Source organism: Molothrus ater, chromosome 3, assembly GCF_012460135.2.
Source record: "Molothrus ater isolate BHLD 08-10-18 breed brown headed cowbird chromosome 3, BPBGC_Mater_1.1, whole genome shotgun sequence".
NCBI classification, from domain to species: domain Eukaryota; kingdom Metazoa; phylum Chordata; class Aves; order Passeriformes; family Icteridae; genus Molothrus; species Molothrus ater.
Window position 1 is genome coordinate 87,270,687 of NC_050480.2, and position 21,485 is coordinate 87,292,171.

At 40.5% G+C, this 21,485-nt stretch overlaps 1 protein-coding gene across 2 annotated transcripts in view; it reads right to left on the minus strand.

The window, feature by feature from the left end:
* Window positions 1-4,164: 4,164 nt before the first annotated feature.
* ELOVL5 (ELOVL fatty acid elongase 5) overlaps window positions 4,165-21,485 on the minus strand; it is a 39,489-nt gene continuing 22,168 nt past the window's right edge. For both annotated transcript variants that reach the window (XM_036380637.1, XM_036380638.2), the window contains exons 2-8: window positions 20,774-20,842; window positions 18,755-18,942; window positions 11,980-12,057; window positions 11,168-11,339; window positions 9,516-9,640; window positions 7,546-7,680; window positions 4,165-6,076 (exon numbers count right to left, since the gene is read on the minus strand). In XM_036380637.1, the coding sequence (XP_036236530.1) occupies window positions 5,945-6,076; window positions 7,546-7,680; window positions 9,516-9,640; window positions 11,168-11,339; window positions 11,980-12,057; window positions 18,755-18,942; window positions 20,774-20,831 (888 nt within the window). In that variant the 5' untranslated portion in view covers window positions 20,832-20,842 and the 3' untranslated portion in view covers window positions 4,165-5,944. The remainder of the gene's footprint in view (window positions 6,077-7,545; window positions 7,681-9,515; window positions 9,641-11,167; window positions 11,340-11,979; window positions 12,058-18,754; window positions 18,943-20,773; window positions 20,843-21,485) is intronic.

Below are 21,485 nucleotides of genomic sequence, written 5' to 3' on the forward strand. Positions count from 1 at the left end.
CTCCTCTCTCTGTTTTGCCCTTTCTTAGATATACTTTCACAGAGTACCAACAGCTGCTTTTTGCCACAATGCAGAGCAGCACACCAGGAGATCCCATCCCTGGTTTTACCAGCTTTAGAAGTGGTCAGTGACCCATCTTCAAGCAATCCCCCAGACCTCCACACTACTCTTATGGGAAAATTGCTCCAGAGCCATATTTCACCAAAAAAAGCACTCATCCTATTTCTAGCCTAGGAAGACTCTTGGGTAGCTTATACCAAATTGATTTGTGTCATACACTTAAAATAGCTCATTTTCCTTCACAAAAATTTGAATCTACTGATGTGATACCCATGTTGGCTGAGGTTACATGCCTTCTCAACACTGTTCTTGTTAAACATCTGTTTTGCAGAACTTCTCCATTTCTTTGCCCATCTCAGTAACTCTTCTGTACAGCAGATCTTTTAAAATCAGTTTTCTTGAGAGCTGATGTATTCATCAAAAGGAAGTCCTGCTAGAGCCTCATCCTCCCATGCTAGCACATTACTCCTACTGAAAATGGACCAATTAGCAAATAAGAGATTTTTCCTCCTTTTTTTTTTTTCCCACAGTTGCAGCTTTAAGTTGTTGAAGAGATTATTTGAAATGATGATCTTCCTTCACTTCAGTCATGTCCACCTTTAACTCCCATGGAAACAGCTGTTACTGGTGCCTAAGGGGGATTTACAGTAATTCCATTTCTTACTCCAGCCATCAAGGTAGTTGCTGTAGGAGATGTAATCTTTCCTGGCACTGACAGTACTTTCTGATGTTGTAATCTCCAAATACTGTTGGAAACAGTCCTGGTTTTTACACCAGGGTTTCTCCTAAAACATTATTACTGGGCTCTGTTCTGGCTGAAAGCATTGAGACAAAGCATCTGCTCATCAGTCTGACCTTGCTTATCCATGGATCCTGTTGCTGGTCACCACACCCTGTAGTTTACATAATAATTTCCAAGATTAAAAATACTACCTATCCCAGAGGGATGGAAGATATATTTCCTTTGTCTACACAGTATTTTTTTAATTAAAAAACAATATGGGTCAATCAGATGTGATTACTTCCAGAAAAGCACTGTTACATTTTTCCCATTTTCTTTTTACTTCCTTTTACTCATCCTTCACGTTTATTCTGAAACCTATCATCATATTGAAATCACTGGTATACCATCTACCAGAGACTTTTTACATTCCTCCTATAGAAAATATAGTATCTATATTATATATCATTGAAACACAAGACGTGTGAGTCTCTCCACATCCCAGGTTGACTGATTTAAACATAATACACTTTTTTTTTTTTCACTGGACTTTAGTTGCTCTTTTCCCTCCTTTCTGTTGGAGATTATTTTAATACTTTGACTTAAAAACTAATGCCTCTGCTACTGTTATGTTACGGGAGGCCCTGGGGACTCCAGGTTCCCCTGCTTATACAAATGCATTCAACTGAAACTGAGAAACATATGGACCTTGTTTTGTATATCCATCTATTTAAAGTAAATGAATTAAAATAAAAAATGGAATCAAAGTTTGCTCTAAAAATCAGTTTGTGAAACATCCTGATGATCACAACTAATCACTTTTGCTGGTGCAGGAATTCTTGGCAAGAGGATGACAGTGACAATATAAGTTAATCCTCTGTACCACTACAACTTGGAGCAGCATTTCTCCAACAGATCTCTACGTGTATTTCATCATTCCCTGCATTGCCTCAAAGGGATTCTCTGCAGAACCCTTTGAGCTCAAGTAATTTGGCCTCTGATTTTTTTATACTTCTCTTTGGCATCCATCTTACTTTTACATCTCTTTTTTTGAACAAATGTATATGTTTTAGCACACATTGCAGTCTCATACAAGGAACACACTTTACCAACTTAAACACAAGACAGCTACCAAATATCAAAGGCAGAGGCAACCCCCAGAACAGCTCTCTATGAGTTTTGGGGCTATAAGTCCTATCATAAGCTCCAACACTTAGTATCTCTCTTGCATCAAGTAAAATACATGGTCAACCACAAAGATTTCCATAATTGTTCTCTGCTTTTCCTCTTCCTGCCAACCCAAGAATCCCAGTCCCACAGGTGGCTTGCACATCCAGGACACAGCACTCAATGTCAATAGCAGGATCACCCTAAAAAAGCTGCTTTCTGGCATTTGAGCTTACCTATCCCATTCACGGCTGAACAAAAGCTTAACATTTCATCACTGAGGCTGTAGAGCCTGAGTGCAGGGAGGGATTTGGTCAGCTCATGAACTGCACAAGATCTCAACCTAGTGGTTTGTAGCTTGGTCATTCTCTCTGCAAATAACTGAACTGTGTCCTCCTCAGCCAGCTTTACATGAAACCTCTCCATCCTGTTGGCAGCACTTCATCTTTTTTCAGCTCTCCTGCCTTACAACACAAGAAGTCCTTTCTGAGGACTCTCTCATAGTCCCAGGCACCAATCCCAGCTATTAGGAAAACTACAAGTGATCAGGAATTGAGGCAATGATGCACTGGAAGCTGAGCCAGGTGGGCCAACCCAAGGCTCATGCTTGGGTCCATCTATTATGGCATGATGTCTGATCTAAACCATCCAGCTCTCACTTTTCAGTTGCTGCTGAGACTGTAGAAGAGTATCCAGGAGCCACAGTTTTTGCCACACAGGTGTAGACACTGCTGATGTTCCCAAGGTCACATCTCCTGCCAGTTCTGGACAAAGTCACTGGGTTTTGTCACCACGTGCCATTAACCTTGAAGGTGAGGTTTGCAGCAGAGCCCCATCTCTGCTGGCTCACACAGGGAGGCCAGGTTGGTGCTTCTGCCTTTCAGGTACTTCCTGGAGATATGGCCTAACAGCCAAAGAACTGCATCTTACTGAGCCTTGCTTAGAAACACAATTTCATAGTTGAATTGGCATGTGAAGGAGAGGAAACTGTCTTAGCAACTACCTCAGGCACTCAGAGAACCCTCCCAGAGGAGACCAACAGAGCATGAAACCTCTGAGCCTTTCACACAAAGTGTAAACCCACTTCCCTGGTCTATGTTTTTTGTTTGAAGAGCCTGCAAGGGAAAAGACAGCCAGCCATTTAAGTAGCTCTCTTTTACCAAGTCTGTTGCGGTGTGAAGCAATATCCTGTTTCAGCTATCCCAGTTTCCCAGGTGTGCCAACCTCTCCCTTCCCCTCCCCCTTGCCCCCTTGCTAAGTGCTATCCATCAATCTTAACATTGCAGCAAGGGCGTGGTCTGGTTGGTGCAGTTCAAAAGATGCCTCTCAGCCCTGGGGTCACTGGCCAGTCCAGGTGTCACTGTCCCCTGAGACTGCCCCCCTCCCACCTGGTTGGTGGCACACCTGTCCCTTCCCCTCCCCTTTCCCCGGGCTTAAAAAGACACGGGACCATGTGGTCGGGATTCTGTTGGAGCTGTTACCAAGATCCGGGGATCTGTGACCATGGAATAAAACTCTGGATTAAACCCTATGACAGAATCTGTCTCCTTTTCCTCTTCACCTCGCCTAAAGCCTTTCCACTAGAGGTAAACCTGAGCTCCTGCTTGCCTGGACTTGTTCCAAGTGCCAGCTGCAGCATCCAGCCAGCCAAAGGTGTCTCTGAGGTGAAACACCACAGCTGCCACCTTTGGGCAAGCAGCAAGGGCCAGAGGAGCCCAGGCACGTTCCATCCGGCAATATTGGGATCATATTCCAATACATGTCCATCACCAGCCTGTCTGGGGTTGTTGCAAAGTTAAACACTGAAATCAGAGAGAGTTCTAAAACAATCACCTAGGGACAAGGGGAGCTAAAAGGAAATTGCAAAAATGCTCTCATTCTGGAGAGAGGTATTATCCTCATTTTATAGACAGGACAGCTGAGGCAGGAAGCCCCTCTCAGTCACATTAAGCTTTGCTCCTGGCATTCATCATCTCAGGCTATTGGGGCTGCTCTGCATTTAATGAGTCAGTAATCCCAGGGGGAGTTAAATCCATCACACAGACCAGTATTTCTACAGCTAGGCAAGGGAATAGTGTTTAGTAACTGCCAAAGGTTTCTGTAAAGAATGTCTTGCCAAATCTCTGGTACACTAAATGTCCCTGAATATCGTGGTGGCTCCTCCTTGGCCTGACACAGGATGGGGCAATGCATTGAATCTGTACAGACCCACAGAATTCAGGCAGAGATCATCAAAAGTGTTTTAATGATTAAACCATGTCAAACATTAACAATGAAGTATATTCAGATGAGCCAAGAGTTTATTACTAGCACATTTAGACAGCCTATTTTGAACATTATAGCTGCTGTACTGAGCTATGTAAAGACTCTGCAAACCAGTACCTAGAAATGAAGACACACGCACAAGCTTTGATAATGTAAACATAACAGACACTGTCTCCTTCAAAACAAGGAATGAAAACCCACAAGGCTAGTAAGAGAACTTATTAATTCCTTAAGAGATGTGCAAAAATTTTAAAAAATATTTAAAAACAATTAAATGTGTTAAAACTGGCATTTATATAAATATCAAAAAACCAAATAGTCAAACTTGAGCAATGACCAGCAGAATGTCTTGCACAATTCAATTTTTCAGAGCTTAATGGACTCCATCATGGAAGATACCAGAATACCAGCAACAGATATTGGCTCTGCAATTGACTCCTCATATGTGCAAGACAGGATTTTGCAAGAAGGAGTAACTTTAACCAGCACTCAAACCAAACCCTTAGATAACAAGCCAAAACATTACCAGTGATATACACAACTCACATTACAGAAACAGACATTTCCAGCACATTTCAGTAACATTTAAAAAACATTAGCTATGACTTTAACTGTTTAAACTTGCTTATTTGGGAAAAAAAAAATCTTTGTGTTAGGCACGTTTTGAAAGTGAATGTATGCTACATGAAGAACAGTTCAGATACCAACTTACACACAGACAATTCCATCAGAAAAGCATCCTTCTGGCTCCACTTTTAAATATGCTTTTGGATATGTCACAGACTTAAACAGTAGCTCCTAAAATACGGATATGGCTATGGTAATAACACTTGAAACTGCCAGTTTCTTATTAAAAACCACTCTTCATTTAGCATTTAAGAATTCTCAGAAATAAGAAAGAAAAAAAAAAAGAAAAAAGTGAAAAGAATAGATGGGTCCACCCTGTATATGCTCTAAACTTTAGAGACAATATTTAAATCTTACTCGACTGTGTAAGCGCCAATTACTTTTATGTTAGTGATGTACTTCAAATAAAAAAATAAGATCTATTAAAAAGGTAAAATAACTTTTCCATCTGTTTTGTGACTGTTGAGTCAATTAAAGCCAAATATACAAAACTAAATGCGCCGTTTCCAATTTCACTGCATCGAGTAAGAGATACGTAGCATTGTGTACCACACACAGAACAGTAAAATGATCAATGCATTCTTCTAAGTGACTTTTTGATAAAAAGTCAATCAACTGAAAAGTTGAAACATTCCCTAATTTTTAAACCAGTAATAAGCTTTGGGCCCTGCTTTTTAATTTAAGGCATGTGTGTTTATCTACTGAAACCAGCATCATACAAATTACCTCTACAATCACATGCATGATCTATAGTTAAAAAAATGGAGGTTTAGATTACAGTGTTTTCAAATTGTGAATCATAATTCAGCACCTATCATATTGACTAGTAAGGCAACAGCAGTGTTGGATAATATGATAATACTCCCTTCCACAGTCTATAGCAGGGTCAATGACAGCCCAGAATTATTTTTAAACTTTAACCTACTTTAATGTTCTGTATACAGTTTCTAGGGTGTTTGCACTGGTTAAGTCCTACATAAATCACACTATTCTAGGCAGGAATAGTTACAGTAGCCATTAGAGTATTAGTGCACAACTCTCATTGTGCTTACAATCAGATGATTTTGTTGTTGGGGTTATCAAAATGGTTTTTCAGTTTGGTCTTCAATCCTTCCTTTGTTTCCTTTGTTTCACATTGTTCTCAAGGGAAGAAAAGCTGTTTGTGTACCCGTTTGCAATGGCCGTAGAGCCATTCTGATACTCTTTCCTCCTCGAGGATGCCTTCTTGTTGTAAGTCTAAAATACATGGAAAGACACATGGTTTTGTTTAATTAGATATAAATAACCACTTCTTCACAGTAATTCTAGAAACACAAAAGTAAACTTGCATTCATCATTTCTAAAGACCTTGTGCCGGTGGTAAGAGTCTAACAAGCTCAACCACTTTTTGTGTATGAGACTACACTTCGCCTTTCATTCATCACAGTGAGAGGAGTAGTTCACTTGAAAAGAAAAAGACTTGGCAGTATGATGGCAGTGTTATACTAACAGTAAATCAGAAACAAGGGAAGCAATTTTATGAGCAGACTCATAATAAGAATATACTCAAAATGACATGTGAGGAAGTAGGTTTGAGGCACTGCAGGTGACAGTACCTTGAACAAAGCCAGAACAAGAGGTAGGTAAACAATAAAAGTGAAGTTCAGAGACAGAAATGTGATAGGAATTTCCATTGGCTAAGACAAGAATCAAAAACTAACAGGATTGGGGAGACTGTTTAAAAATTATAGACAGTAAAATATACATAATTCTTTTCAAAGGGGCTCAGCTGCCTGACAAAAGCAGATTTCCCTAAATTTCTGTATGAAAGTAATTTAAACAATTAAAAGTTAAAATATGAGCAAAATTGACAAAGAAAATCAAGTAATATCTGGAATATACTATAATGTTTAATTAGCATGTTCATATGCAGCAAGTGATAGAAATCATGGGACTGATTTTAAGAAGTACCAGAAGAACAGACAGGGAAGCCTGCTGTGTTTCCCCCCATGAATAATTCTCACAGGAACCAAAATGCCCAAATCTCTCAAATGACATTTGAATGACATTTGAAACATATAACAGTTTGCTTGACTGGGGGCAGCAGGCTGTTGGTTTGATTTTCTGCAGACAGTAGTTGTACATCTTTGTACAGAGCCCAGTTATGAACTGTTCTGAATAACACATACCAAGTCTGGATCTGTTCAAACATGAAATCAGATTTGTAGAAACACAACTAAACCCACTTATTTTCCGTATGAAAATACAAAAAAAGTGCCTGTAGAAGTGAACAAAATCCATATTTCTGCATGTTGTGAGTTTAGGAAGTTTCCCTGGATAAAAACCAAGCATCTCCCCTTGTAAAAGCAGAAATGAACAATTCCTTCGGGTGCTTCACAGGTTCACATGCTGCTGGTTTATTTCACACTGGAAAGCTTTGTCTTACCTAAAGCTCCTCCTCTCCCTTACCTGCAGCTAAAGTTGCAATAAGCCATTTTTTGTATAACTGGCTCACTGAAATTACTAAGCATTCTGAATGATGGGTACAAAGCATTAGAAGGCTTGAAAGTAGGGAGGGGGTGGATCAACAAGTGTAATACTTCAAGAACAAATGCACATTAGTGAAGGATAGCAAAAGGACATTTCCAGCATATCTTTCTGTCACAGCTTTCCAGTGAGACACAGCCAGCAGAATGCTAGAAAGAGTTGATGAATGTTACTTTTACCTGAATATAGAAATTTGTGAAGAGGATAATCAAAGAAATCATGTAAGAAATCTGAAAATACAGCCAGCCCTGAGGAAATGCACATGGCCAAACAACACCACAGCTGGTCTGGAAGATTGTCAAGACAAACTGAATCTGGGGAGAGAAAACAAAAATAAGAGAAATGGAGCACATTAATGGAAGGAGGAAAAAAAACATGAATGACCAAAACCTAAACAGTTATTTCCAAAACAAGTAAATAGTATGTAATATTGTGTGTTTGGCAAGTGTTTTCTCTGTAAACCTGAGTTAGCAGACATTCAGATTGTGGTATCCTGTTAAGTGTGTTTATTTCTATTTTTCCATTTTAGAACATCAGAGTAACTTAGGCAGAACTGATATATAAGTGTCCCAAGGAAGAAAGACCACGTTCTTCCTAGTGAGAGTTCAGTGGGATTTGACTTTACCATCCTAATGGAGTAGATCTGCATCTCACTGCTTCAGCTGCAAAAGACCTGGGGTCAACTTGGTCTACACACAGACCCCTGCAATCCCTTCCCACAGACAGGAACTGTCTGACATATGGCTCCAGTGGAAGAATGTTTGGGGTAAAGGCTGCAGGGAAGCTGGGGAGCCAGGGAGGAGGATAAGGGTTCAATTATCTTTAATTATCCCTTTTGGAAAAACAGAGTTTGGGCTTATGTGATGCAGAGGGCCTTAGGCAAAATTCATCCTCACATAAAGGCTACCAGATTAGGGAATGTTTATTTTAAAAGGGAAAGACTGTTTGTTCTGCTCTGCTATTTTGCTGCCCTAACAGCTATGCATGCAGAGCAGGCAAGGAAGTGAAAGCAGCTATGACAATAGCCAGGGGAGCAACTGAAGCACCAAGACACTGCACTCTGTAGCACTTGAACAACCAGGATGAAGAACAGAGCCTAAATCTGGAAAGAAAAACAGAAACAAACCTCAAACCAAAGCAAACCTATTCGTCCCATGAAAATAATGAGCCCTTAACTACAATACTTAGCCATCCTTCAGGAAGAACAGTGCTAAAAAAAAACATGTTGAGAATCAACACTGTGAATTGCTGGCAGTAAATGTTATTAATCATCACCAGCAAAGGTTATTAAAACTATTTACAGCTCTAAGAAGGGGTGGGGTGGGGGGGAAGAATATAAAAAATAATTTATCTCTAGGTTTCAGTTTCCCCCCTACAAAATGGGGAAGAGAGAACACTCATGCACATTTCCTTGTGGTGTTCTGACATGTTGTACACATTGAAACCTGCTTCTCGTGCAGTATCACTATAGCGTGTGCTGTATTACTGAATTTCACTGCTCTTACCACCTCCAGCATACAGTGGTCAGCTTCATCACCACACACACTAGAAACAATGCAAACTGATACAAGGAGTCCAACACGGAATTACAAGAGAAAAATCTGCCCATTTAAAGTGCAGAAAGAGAGCAGAAATATTGAATAGTTTTTAATAAACCATTTGCAACTGCATGCAAAAGTAGGACAGAAAAGGCATTGTCCCTCAGGACTAGAATGGCCCTTGTTAGCTGTGGATGGCATTGCACTCGGTTTCTGGTCTGTCCCAGCCTGACCAACCAAGCACAGGGAAGAGCAGGCTAGCTCAAGAGGGCTTGTAAGAAAAGCCTCCTCCCTGGCTACTGAGCCCCAGAAATCTCAGCACTGCAATTCCCAAATGCATCTAGCCACACAACATGGGGTGGGGGAGAAAGATCCCACAGACCTCAGCACTGATTCATGTACATCCCCAGTCCCCATGGTCCTGGAAACAGAGCAAACAGACGTGCAGAAGCTGGGTTTCTAAGGTGATGTAGGCACTACAAGGTGTAGAAGGTACTAGCTCTCATTCTCTCTTCCTCTATCCCCTGCCAAAATTTCCTGACTTGGTAAAGACAAGAGGACCTCATCATGAATAAAGAGCCTGCTGAAGCACTGAAGAGCAAGTCACTCACCAGCTGCCCCTGAGTGATGTACTTCTTCCACCACAGATAAGGACGCATTGCTGGAACAGCAGACAGTCCGTAGTAGGAGTACATGAGGACATGGATAAAGCTGTTCAGTGTGGCACCAAAGTAAGCTAAAAAAAGGGCAAGGGAAAAAGAAAGTACACTGCATTACCAGGAAGGAACATGCTGTTTCATGGAACCTACAAAAATAACAAGTTCAAAATGTTACTATTTAAAATACGATTTCTCTTAGAAGAAAAGCAAGAGGGTTCTTTTTTTACCCTGTTTTTTATTCTGCCTACCCAATGGAGTAGCTGAGCTGCTTTGCAGCTTTGTGCTTTACACCAGCCTTCTGGTTTTGTTTCCTCAAGTTACTCTTTTTTACATCTACATTATGGTTTCTCAAGGGAACTGAGGAAACTGATAAAAAGGAGGAACACTCACATACCAAACAATCAATAGTTTCACCCATCTACTTTTAGGCTGATTTCACTTCCTTCCAGGCAGGAGCCAATTTTGTCATTTATAACCAAAAAGCTTCAGATACCTTCAGAAACTGCAAGTTAGCTATTTTGTTTGTCCTTGTTCACAGCACCTTTAGTCATTAAAGAAACTTCTAGCTTAACACCAAACTGCATCGAGCTGTGATTACATAACAGAACATAAAGCTTGGAAGAAGACATGACTAGAAATAGCACAAAAGTGTTTTCAAACCACATGAGCACAAGATAGATTCCACGTGCATGCAGTTTTGATTGCTGTATGAACAAGGGCTGACTTCCTTGGAGGAGAACGTGTTTCCAGATGCAGACTTTTTATAAGTTCAGTATTACTCACTGTTGTGCTGACAACACAAAACAAATACAAGTTTCTATGCTCTTTGGCTGAGAGACCAGACTCCTGAGGAATGCAGCCTCTTAGTCTGCACTGCCAGTAGCTGACATCCATTGGGTTTGAAAAGGTTTCTCTTGAATGGAGCGTTCAAACAAAGCCAGCATCTATAAGCTGCACATCTTAACCACAGCTAAGCCATGATAATGCAGTTAAGAAACTAGATGCCAGCTAAATGCAGTAGAAGAATTGAAGTCAGATTGCCAAAGGTTAGCAGGATTTAGACAAGAGAGACGTGGAAATTTTCCACTTAAGATTCATTTGCTCATGTTCATTAGTGCTCAGGGGACAAGATTTTAATTGAAATCATTTGTTATGGCCAGTGGTATAATGAGGCTAAATTAAGAAAGTCATATCTCAAGTAAATTTTACAGATACAAGGACTTAGAGTCACTTTTAGCTGTTTTACAGCTGAAACAAGCTTCTGGCTTGACCTGGAAAAAGGGTATTGTTTCATCAAAAGGTCTGTAACTACAGCAAAAACAGAGAAAAGCAAGGTTGATGGGTATCTGACATGGGCTAATGCACCTGATAAATGTCACACTGCCACAAAAATTCTTCAGTCTACACAGACATTCCTTTCCTAGAGGCTGTGCTGGCAGCTTAATTCCTGCAACCATCTACAACAGTTGCAATTCAGCAAAGCAGTTTATATGGTACAGAACAAGTCTTGCAGCTGAAGGTACCAGAGATGTTTGGTTTGATCAAAAGACCACCAGAACAAAGCTCCTGATGCAGATGTTCCCCCACCATAACCCAGTACTTACAGTGACCACAAGGCACCCAGTTCATAACAAACCACCAGATGTTCAGCATTGTTGCATGGTGGTAGACATGCAGAACAGTGATCTGATGATTATTTTTCCTCAAAATGAAAAAGAAGGTATCCATGAACTCAATGAGTTTGGAGAAATAGTACCACCAGAGGACACGTATGATCTGGAAGGAGGAAACAAGTTTTAGAAGCATTGCACATTGTGGGGGTTTTCAACTCTTATGTTATCTAAGTGATCAAAATTCAGATTCTGTCCTGCACTACTAGGATTGAAGACACTGCTGGAATCTTCTGTAATACTTCTGCCTCAGGTTTCTCCAAGGAGATCGAGGCACAAATCTACAGCTACAGCTGAAAACAGGACGACAAAGACTGCTTCAGGAGGCTACTGCTGTGCACCTGGGTTGTCCTGGGAGAAATAAGAAAATATTTAACCAGAGCTGGTGCTGCAGTGCTCTCTGTAAAGGAGAGGTCAGAAGTGTGACCAGAAGAAATCATCACCACATCTCAGAAAGAGAAGGGGAGTCTCAACATAGAGTGGTTGGATACAGGCTGAACACCAGGTCCTCATTTTTTGATCTGGGACTCTTGAAAATTTGCACATAATTACTCACAAAAATACCAACCATGAATATATCAGAGATGAATTATTATGTCCGACAGTGCATTGTCTATTGTACTGCAAAGGAAGGAAAATAGCTTACAGTTTAACCAAAATGTGCATAATCAATACTGTTCTGCTCTCCACTTACACTCAAGTGGACAATTTGAAACATTTCCAGCTCTAAGTCTCGATTACAGTACCTTCATATCGGCCTCTCCTCCACTGTGTGTATCCTGACAGAAGAAATTGTATCCTCCTTCCAATACTCCCGTCACCAGCTGAGCAAATAAAAAAAATAAAGTGTTACTGGGGAGAAGGCTGAACTCTATGGCACCTGCAAAGCTCCACAGTGGCTCTGCCCAGACATCTGGTGTCAAGAAAATCCTGGGCACCTGAGGCTGGCATTAGGTTGAATTCAAGTTTCAAGCAGTGACTGAATCATAGTGAAGGGTGAATTAATAAATTCTCCCAACTGGGGTATACCAGAATAAAAACAGGAGAAAACATTTTATCCCCACTTATCCCACAGTGTGAGTATTTTCAGAGTGAAGTCTCCTTCTTTGCTGATGATCTCATTGTTAGAGAAAGTACATAATCAAAGTTCAGTAAATACATTTTTCTTCTGATTACTTTTGGAAAGAGCTACATCTTTAAAAAATTTTATACTCAAGAGATGTGCCTACAATTTTTTCAGCCATGTGACAAAGCATATTTTCAGCTTTGCTCTCCTTAATAGCTAACAACACATGCTTCACTGCATTGCCATTCTTCAAGATCTTTTTAAGCAATTCGCTCATGCCAAGCACATTACAACCTTCCCAATACAAGTGACTTCCTCTGCAGGATATGCCACTGCTTTCCTGACTTCCTGGCATAACAAGTAACACCTCAAACATAACGGAGTCACAATAAAGAGTAATGACCAGCTTTTAGTCATGACAGATGACAGGGTGTCTGCTGTGGAGGGGCTGGCTCTAATCTCTAGAGAAACAAGGTCCGTGTCGGATGTTCTCACCCTTTCACAGATGGTAGGAGATGGTAGGACAGGTTGACTTGAATGGGAGAAGGGAGCATGTGCAAAGACATAAACAAGATCCCCTTTAGTATCTCAACAGAAGGGATCATTTTATAAACAATGTTCAGATGTTCTTCCTCTTGGGAATAGCATGAGGAGAGGAGTAACAACTTGAGGCAACTCCCAAGTGAAAAAAAAAAATTGTTCGGTATCTCATAAAACATCTGAAAGGCAGAAGCAGTTGTATGTTTTTGGCCTTATCTATCTGCAGGATAAGAAATAGCTTTGCAAAGCCACAGTAGAAATTCCTTATACTAAAAGTCATTTTAAAAGATCACTTGATTAAAGGACTACAATAACAGGTATGACTAAATGCTGCTCAGAACTGTGAACAGGAAGCTAATTTTAAAAGGTTCAATGAAGATTATCACTTAAATGATCTACCTTTCCCCAGTGTTATTTCCTTCATGCCTCATTTTACTCCTAAATTAGCTTTTAAAATACTCAGTCAGCCTAGGTCATTATTTTTGACCTTCTGAGATAGTATTATTGCTGTGATTTAGGGGAAAAAACGTACATCTAGTTATATAATAATATACAGATCTGAAATTATCTCTTGTATTAGAGATAAATCAATAGCAGCCTCCCACAGCAAGGGCAGGGCAGCCGTGCACATCAGCAGCAGAGCCAGGCACTTCCCTACCCAAGCAACAAAGGGAAGGCAGGCATGCAAGGACTCCTCTCCTGGCTGCAGAGCTCTGCAGAGGACACCAGTTTAGAAGTGGTACCTTGCTCAAGGACCAGCTGTGCCCCAGAGCAAGCTCTGCACCAAGCCACCACCAGGCCCTGAGGGAAAGACTGCGTGCCTTGCAAGTGCCCGCCAGTCCCTCAGACAGAACACCACATTGTGCTGTGATCATGTTAAGAGCTTACAGATGTTTTCATACACTTCTCATAGTTCAAGGAAGTGTTAGGAATAGAAGGATAATCACATTGTTTACATTGTAATTAATCCACCATTAATGCTGCACTCCATAAACCTCTTCCCAGTAAAGGCTGGCATAGTGAATCCACAGCTCTTTTCCTGCAAGCAGTAGAGGTTCACCATCTAAAGTGTAATGCAACCAAAGGTGTCTCCATGGATCCCACCTCTCTAAGGGACAATGGCATCAGTGTGGCTATGAGCAGTGGCTTCACCTCAATCTGAGTACTCTCTTCTTTACAAAAGAATGTATTATTGTATGCTAGGAACTGTAATACTCTCACAGCCACAAATGACATAAGAAAAGCAACCTTTGTAGGAAATGTCAGCATATTTTATCATATAAATAGCTAGTAGAGTTACAAAAATAATTTCCTTCCCCACTTTCAAGAAGGAACTAATTGGTTAAAAGCTGCTACAGCTGCCCACAAACTGCTGTTGCTGCCCACAAACCTTACTCAGTGCAACATACAACATGTAAATAATCTTCCCCATTTAGCCAGCTGCTCCTTTGCCTGGCATCATTATTTCTTGCAGCCACAATGCTTTAATCCCATGCTGGAAGGCTTCAGAAAACAAAACCAAGAGATCACTCTGAAACATGACCACAAATGGCTCCATTATGCACGCGTGTACAGTCCCAGGAAGCTGCTTCCCTGCCACCCTAAAAGCAATAAGGAGGGGTGGGAAATTTCCAGCAGTGCATTTAAGTCCTTGCTCACACTTGATGTGGGCTGCTCCCTGGATGCCAGTGTTTCCAAGACTTCTTACACCACTGTACAGTAGGTGTGAAACCTGCCCAGAAACAGAGCAGTGGCTCCTCTGCCCACACAGCCCTGGACTGCCTTTCCTTCCTTGCCCGCTCTCTCCAGAAGTCCTTCATCTTCAGGCTGGCAGGAGTCCAGGGTGCTGATGGCACTGCTGATGGACAACCACAGGAAAATCTTCTCTTGAGAAATTAACATGTCCAGAAAAGGCCAATTATAGCCATTTGCACTTGAGCAAACCACTTCACATGGTTTCTAAACAGCACAAAAAGACAGTTCATAAGCCAATTTAAATGGTACTCAAACTCAATGTTAAGCCCCTCAGCTCAGGGGAAAACCTGCAGCTCAAGATTCCATTTGTGCTGAAACAACCCACACTTTCTTCCCCTGCAATGAAGTTTTCTTTTTTCCTATTGCTTTCATTTTGTAATTCTGTTGCTGAATTCTTTGAAATGCTGTGGCACATGCTTTTTTATCACTTCTGCTACCAAAATAGGCCAGGACACTTATGCCAGTCTGACTGGGTGGAGGAGCGGTGTTACTGTGGAGGACTTGGTTTTTTTCTCATGATAAAACTAAAGTCTGAGACTCACTGGAGAGGGGCAGATAAGGGACCTAGCACTGCATCACACTGTCAAGGCTGATGGGTTTACAAGGCTCAAAACACAGCTAGATTAGAATGAAGAGAAACAGAAGTTGAGGTTGATCAAAGAAAGCAAATGCCTGCACAGATACAGAATTTTATCTTTACATGAATGCAGTTACCCCAGGGCAGAGATAAGAGCTTCAGGAGGGTGGAGAAAGAAAGGGGAGAAGGAAGAGCAGCCTAGCCTGCCACCCATGGCTCCTGTGACACAGCACCTCTGCACAGAGTCCCCTGCAACACCTCATTCATCAGGAAAATCTCAGACTTTTCTCAGGCAGATTCAGTAGGGAATTTTTCAGATGAAGAAAGGAGACAGTAAAGAGATCACTTAATAAAGTGAGCCTTCATCATTGACTGGTTTTCTCTAATGTAAGCCCAGGTACTCCAGATCACTTGGCCAGTTTTGCTAACAAACTCCCCCAAAATAACACAGGTCTGTGTGCAGTGTAACTGGGTACCTGGCACTCCCAGCTGAGACTCAAGCAGAGAGGCACAGGCCCTTGCACAGGCATGTGTCACAGCGTTGTGATCCCAGCACAGAGCAGCAGCACGGGGGAAGCAGGGCTGCTTCTGCTGTACCAGCTGCTCCTGCAGCTCCCCCAGACACAGCCATGCCAGCCCATATCCTCTAACCCCACTGCCAGCCCCTGCTAGGCACCTTCTCCACCACGCAGGAAGCCATTCCTTGATGCCCCTGCCTGAGACATAGAGTGTTATTTCTCCTTAATGTCCAAGCACTGTAGATTTTTACAGAACAAAGCATTGTTTGTCCCTAAAGAACATCCTGTCCTCCTGAAGTATGTGACAAATTAGACAAAAAACCTCTCCAGCTCCCCTAGATCTGCCTTGTCTGTTACATTGTCTGGGACAAGAGCAGTCCTCTTCTCTGTGAGTACCAAAACCGAGCTAAGTCATTAAATATCCTAATAAAAAAGGTATAGCAAGCACAGACAGAAGCTATTAGGAATTCCACATAACAGGTCTTAAATTTCTAGTGATTGTAGACCGAAGTGCACAACACCTAGAATTACACAAATCCTATGATGCCAAACTTCCCCATGTTACTGTTTACAATCATTCAGACATAAAGGTCAGAAAACCAAGTAGGTCATCCTTTTCATCCCAGCTGGGAGGATACCTCACTTTAACATCTTGTTTTGGTCACATAATATGCAAACTGAGCTGTGATGCTATGAATCATGACCTGAATCACCATAGCTGTAACTCAGGAAAAACTTCAAAGTAGGGTTTCAGGTGTACTGTACACAAGCTATTAAAGCAACTTCTTTTCAGACACGCTACTAAACAAGTTCATAAATGGTGACATTTTATGATTTTTCCTCAGAGTAGGATTGAAAATATTTAATCCAACTGAAACTCAAAATGGAGTTTTGAGAGTTCCTTACAACAAGGAGGAGAACAGGGAGTTACTCAAGTTTTCTGAATGCTGTTCCTCATCATTCTGTCTTAAAAGCAAGTAAGTGCACTATGAAGTCCTGATATATGGCTAATCCTTCAAAGGAAAGTTTCCAAGACTGATGAGATATGAGCAAGGGTATCACATGCTGTGCAGGTACTCCAGATAGAGAACAGACCTAGAGGTGCAAGAACCCATTTTTCCCTGTGCCCTTTGGTTCTCTCCCTGCAAACATCAAGCAGTGTGGTGTTATGTCAGCATGGCTCTCTGCTTTGCAGCATTTTTATGGGATCAGTCCCTTGTTGCAGGGCATCACTTGCCCTCAAATTCAGCTTGTAAGTGCTGCCAACCACATTTTATTGCCACTATAATGTGTTTAATCATCTTCATAATGCTCTAGCTTTGTGTATGCCCATTTACAAGGAGAAGGTATATTTACAATACTAACAAACAGTTCCATGTGGATAATACTAGATTAAGAGCAACACTCATTTTCACATGAAGTATTTCATTATATAGGAAGGAGGGGTCTTAATATTCACTGCATTTTAGTTGTGTCATTGCTCCACAATATAAAAGCTATTTATCTGGTTACAAGTATGAGGACTTCTTCAGCATACAATGAACAGTCCCCCCTTGGTAACCAGTTTATTGTTAGCAAGAAAAAGACATTTATAGGATCAACAGTTTGGGTATTTTCTCTTGTTTAAATTTACCAGCAGGTTTTGTAACAGAGCAGAATGTTACAGTAATTTAGAAACTATGAGTATTATTCCAAGTATTCACACTTGGTACAACTGAAGAAAAGCCTGCACTTCTAAACTCTCAATAACATTACTGGAGGTTAAAACAACAGATCATTATATAACTGTAAATAATACCTGCATCAAATAATGCAGATGGACATTGAAGTCAACATCAACACTACATTTAAACAAATGAAACTGATCAACACACGTATTTTCTGGATTAGAACACCCTGACAAGGAGTTTAGAAATGTAAGCACATCAAGAACACAAGTAGTTCCAAGTACCTACTGAATCCAAAACAGCTCCCAACCGAACAATTAAGTATCAAGTTTCTTAATAAACCAACCCAATAAATTTTGAGTAGACAATTCACTACACAAGAGAAATAACATTGAATTTAAATCACTTCATCTCTAAAACACTCACCTTGTAAAACACTATAGAATTAACTACAACATTAAAGGAGAATCACAGCTTATATACACTTCTAAGCTCATGCAAAAAAAAAGAGATTAGTAGTTTTAGTCCTAGGCTGCATTTGAAAAGACTGTAGTGAAAGAATTGAAAAGAGGATGCTGAAAATGAAATATCTCCTTACAGAAAGAAGAAATACTTTGGCTAAAAGTGTGCCAGAATATTCTGTCCATTAAAGCAAAAGAGTAATTTTCTGACCACATCATTATTTACACTACCATAGTTCTTCATTTTCACTTGAACAAAAACAGACAGTTCTGAGTATAAGTAGCTAAAGAGATCTTTGGGAAGTAGGGACTTTACACTGCCTAAATATTTGTGTTTTTATGAAAGGAAATAAGTCCACAGAAAGTTCAATTCAGTCTGAAATCTTTTTGTATGTTTAGATTTTAAGCTCAAAGAAACAGATGAATCACAATGGCATTGTTTCAGCAACATTTTTTCTCAGCAAAACTAAGAGGATGCAAAAGAACCTATTGCAAGCTTACAGACACAGATGCAAGGAGTGCGTGCATGATTAAACACAAGTAAATAAAACATTTTGCCCTCCAAATAAAGCCACAATTTTTACAAGTACTTTGTACAGTCCACCAGCACAATCACATTGAGCAAGGAGACATTACTGAAGGAGTAGCCAAGTTCATGCTGAAAGATCAAGACGTCACTTCCACTGACTGAGCAAAGTGCATTTGAAACATTGCTGCCCAAGGTCAGCAGAGATGTTTAAGGCAAGGCTTGTTTCACACCATCCTTAGAGGTAACATTACAATTAGGGTTTTCTCCTCAGACAAGTGACATTGAAAATGGTTGCACCATTTCTGCAGATGCTTCCCGAATTCAGAGGCACTGCTCTACTTTCAACATGAGCCAATGTAATTAAAACAGACACTGCAAAATAAGCCTGAGCAACCCTCTCTCTCTTACCTCATAAAACATATACAGAGAAAGCAGCGTAAGTCCAAGGTTGTAGATCACTAGAATACCCCTGCACGAGAACGGCTGCTTATTTCGCATGTACTTTGGTCCTAGCCACACAATTAGTAAGTACAAGGCAGAGAAGATAAAGGTAGGTGTATAGTTCTCCAGAAGAAGCCATCCTTTTACTCTGGGGTCTGAAACAAACAAACAAAAACATACAAACACTTAGATTTTGTAAGGAGAGAATTCAATACAACTAAAAATAGTTGTACCCAAAATTATTCCAGTGCTGGAACACCAAAGAAAGACAAAGGAAGTGCAGCAAGCCCTTTTACTAATGGCCACGTTGCTAATTACAAAAAACATTTTATTTACACATTTAAGAAAGCAGAAATAATTCTTTTCCTAAGGCAAAAATATTCTTAAGTTATTACCACTATTATTTTTAAATACTCATTACCATTCAGAACTGTCACCCACTTGAATACCGCAGATAATTATAAAGAAAAGCTTCAACAAATCTCTCCCCTTTATTTTCTCAAACCAACCCTTCCTGATGGTACACATCTTATTTCCTAGAGTCAGCAAACTTAGGAGTGAAGCAGACACCTCTGTAGGTATAGGTGATGATCCTGATAATTATTTTCCAGTCAATCCTAACACAATTAGACTTATGTATGTGCTATTAGAAAGAATTAAATTTTGGAGTCCTTGTATGAGCAATGGAACACAGAGCAGTCAGTCCTGCCTGAGTAACCAGTCTGGCTGGCAATGCATCAGCTTCTCAGGAAAAGCTCAGAGAATTTTAGGGAGCTACTTGGAACATGAGTGTGATCCTTTTGAACCACATCTGTGTTGTCCACACCCAGCAACAGCACAGTACCTCACTCTTCTCACTAAAGTCAGCCCAGAGTACTGAAACCAAGTAAACCAAACTATGAATGAACAATTCAAGTATTGCTGTCATTCACAGTCTCGACTTAATTTTAAAGGAGTCATACATGGATCCTGAATGTATGAAAGGAGGCCTTAAAGCTGTAGGTTGGAAAGTAGGCAGGCAAGGCAGGGAATTGTTTGGATTTGCCACCTTTATGGTTCATAATTTTTCTCATACAGCAAACAGAGACCATATGCCAGCACATGCAATATGTTAAATTGCCTGGATGTTCTGATATAAACAGGCTTAGTATGGAGAGAGAGGCAACAAGGGCACTGAGATACTAATAAAAGCAAACAGAAAACACACTTAGAAGAATCAGAGGCTTGTTCCATCTCCTGTGGACTTTCTCCTGAGAAGGGGCACCATCACTGGATCTTGAGTGGGACAGAGAAAAGGCATTACTACAGCAGTCAAAAGAAGAAAGCACATGCAGAGCAGCACTGCTCTGCACACTCTGTGCGGGATGCAGCCATTTAATCCCCCTGGTCAGAACCAGGTGGAACTGGACCATCCTAACCAAGCCCGCAGCATGAGGCCACTGCTTGTCCTGGTTCCTCAGTCTCTGGCTTCCTCACACTGACCAGGACTGCAGTTCTCCACCAGCAGAGTTTTTCCCTGGGTAAAACCTACCAAAACTATTGCTTCTTCAAAAAAGAATGGTTTCAAAGAAGCAGTGTTTCCCAAAAACTATAGATATTTTTAGTGAAAAATTCCAGAGATCTAGTTATGAAGGCAAGAGTAGAGTGGCCTTTTTAGAATAAAAGCTATTACTAAATTTAAAAAAAAAACCAAAAAAGCAGCAAAGATCTGAGTGAGGTAAGTCACCCACTAAGACAAACAACATGAGCTTAACTGATAGCAAGAATGACCTCTTCAGGTCAAAAGATCAGGAGCATTGAATAGACTCTTATTTATTACACTGTCAGACATTTTGATGCTTTGCAGGTCCTAAAGAAAGTAGTCACCTGTCAATGTCAAGTTAGAGGAAAAATGTTTCTTATGTTCTAATAAGATCAGTTTAATTTATGTATTTATTATATTATTTTTATTTATGCATTTATATATTAGCTTTTGAGAAATCTTACCTCTGGGTCCAAGCCAAACATCAAAGTAACTATTGATTGTTTTATCCACAAGTTCCATTATACAACCTACTGAAATGGAAAGAAAAAGAGAAAGTTAGTTTTTCTGCTCAGTTTACTGTTCAGCATCTGAACACATTCTGTAAGGGTTAACAAAGAAAATACTAATATGCAAAAATTCTAGCAAACACAATGGACTTTCTCAGCATATAGTAAGTACATGAAGCTTATTCTAGTCTCAGAGAGTCATTGGTGTACGAGCTACATTTCCCACTGAAGTTATTAATCACAGTCATAGATGCACAGAAGCTTAAAATAATTAGCTCAGATTAACTTGAAGTTCTTTCTAGTTCTGTATTTTGTACACACAAATAAAAGCTGGTATCTTGAAAGATCCCTCAGTGAGGAGGAGGACTGGACTTTGAGAAAGCCAGCAACATTGAAATTTTCAGATAAAGACTATGAAGCTATTTTAACAAAGAGTCTCAAATAACTAGCAAGGCCAGCTAGGGAAGAGGAGGGAAGGAGGAAAAAAGTAAACAGTGGCTCTGCTATCACCTGCAGATAGGTGACTGATTACAGCTCTGATTAACAGCCCATAAAACCAAGAGATCAACAGTCACCCAGTGACAGAGAGGGCTGCAGAGTCCAGGGAGAAAATACAGCATCTCCTGGCATGAGCATCTCCAGTTCCAGAAACTGCTTACTGCTAAGA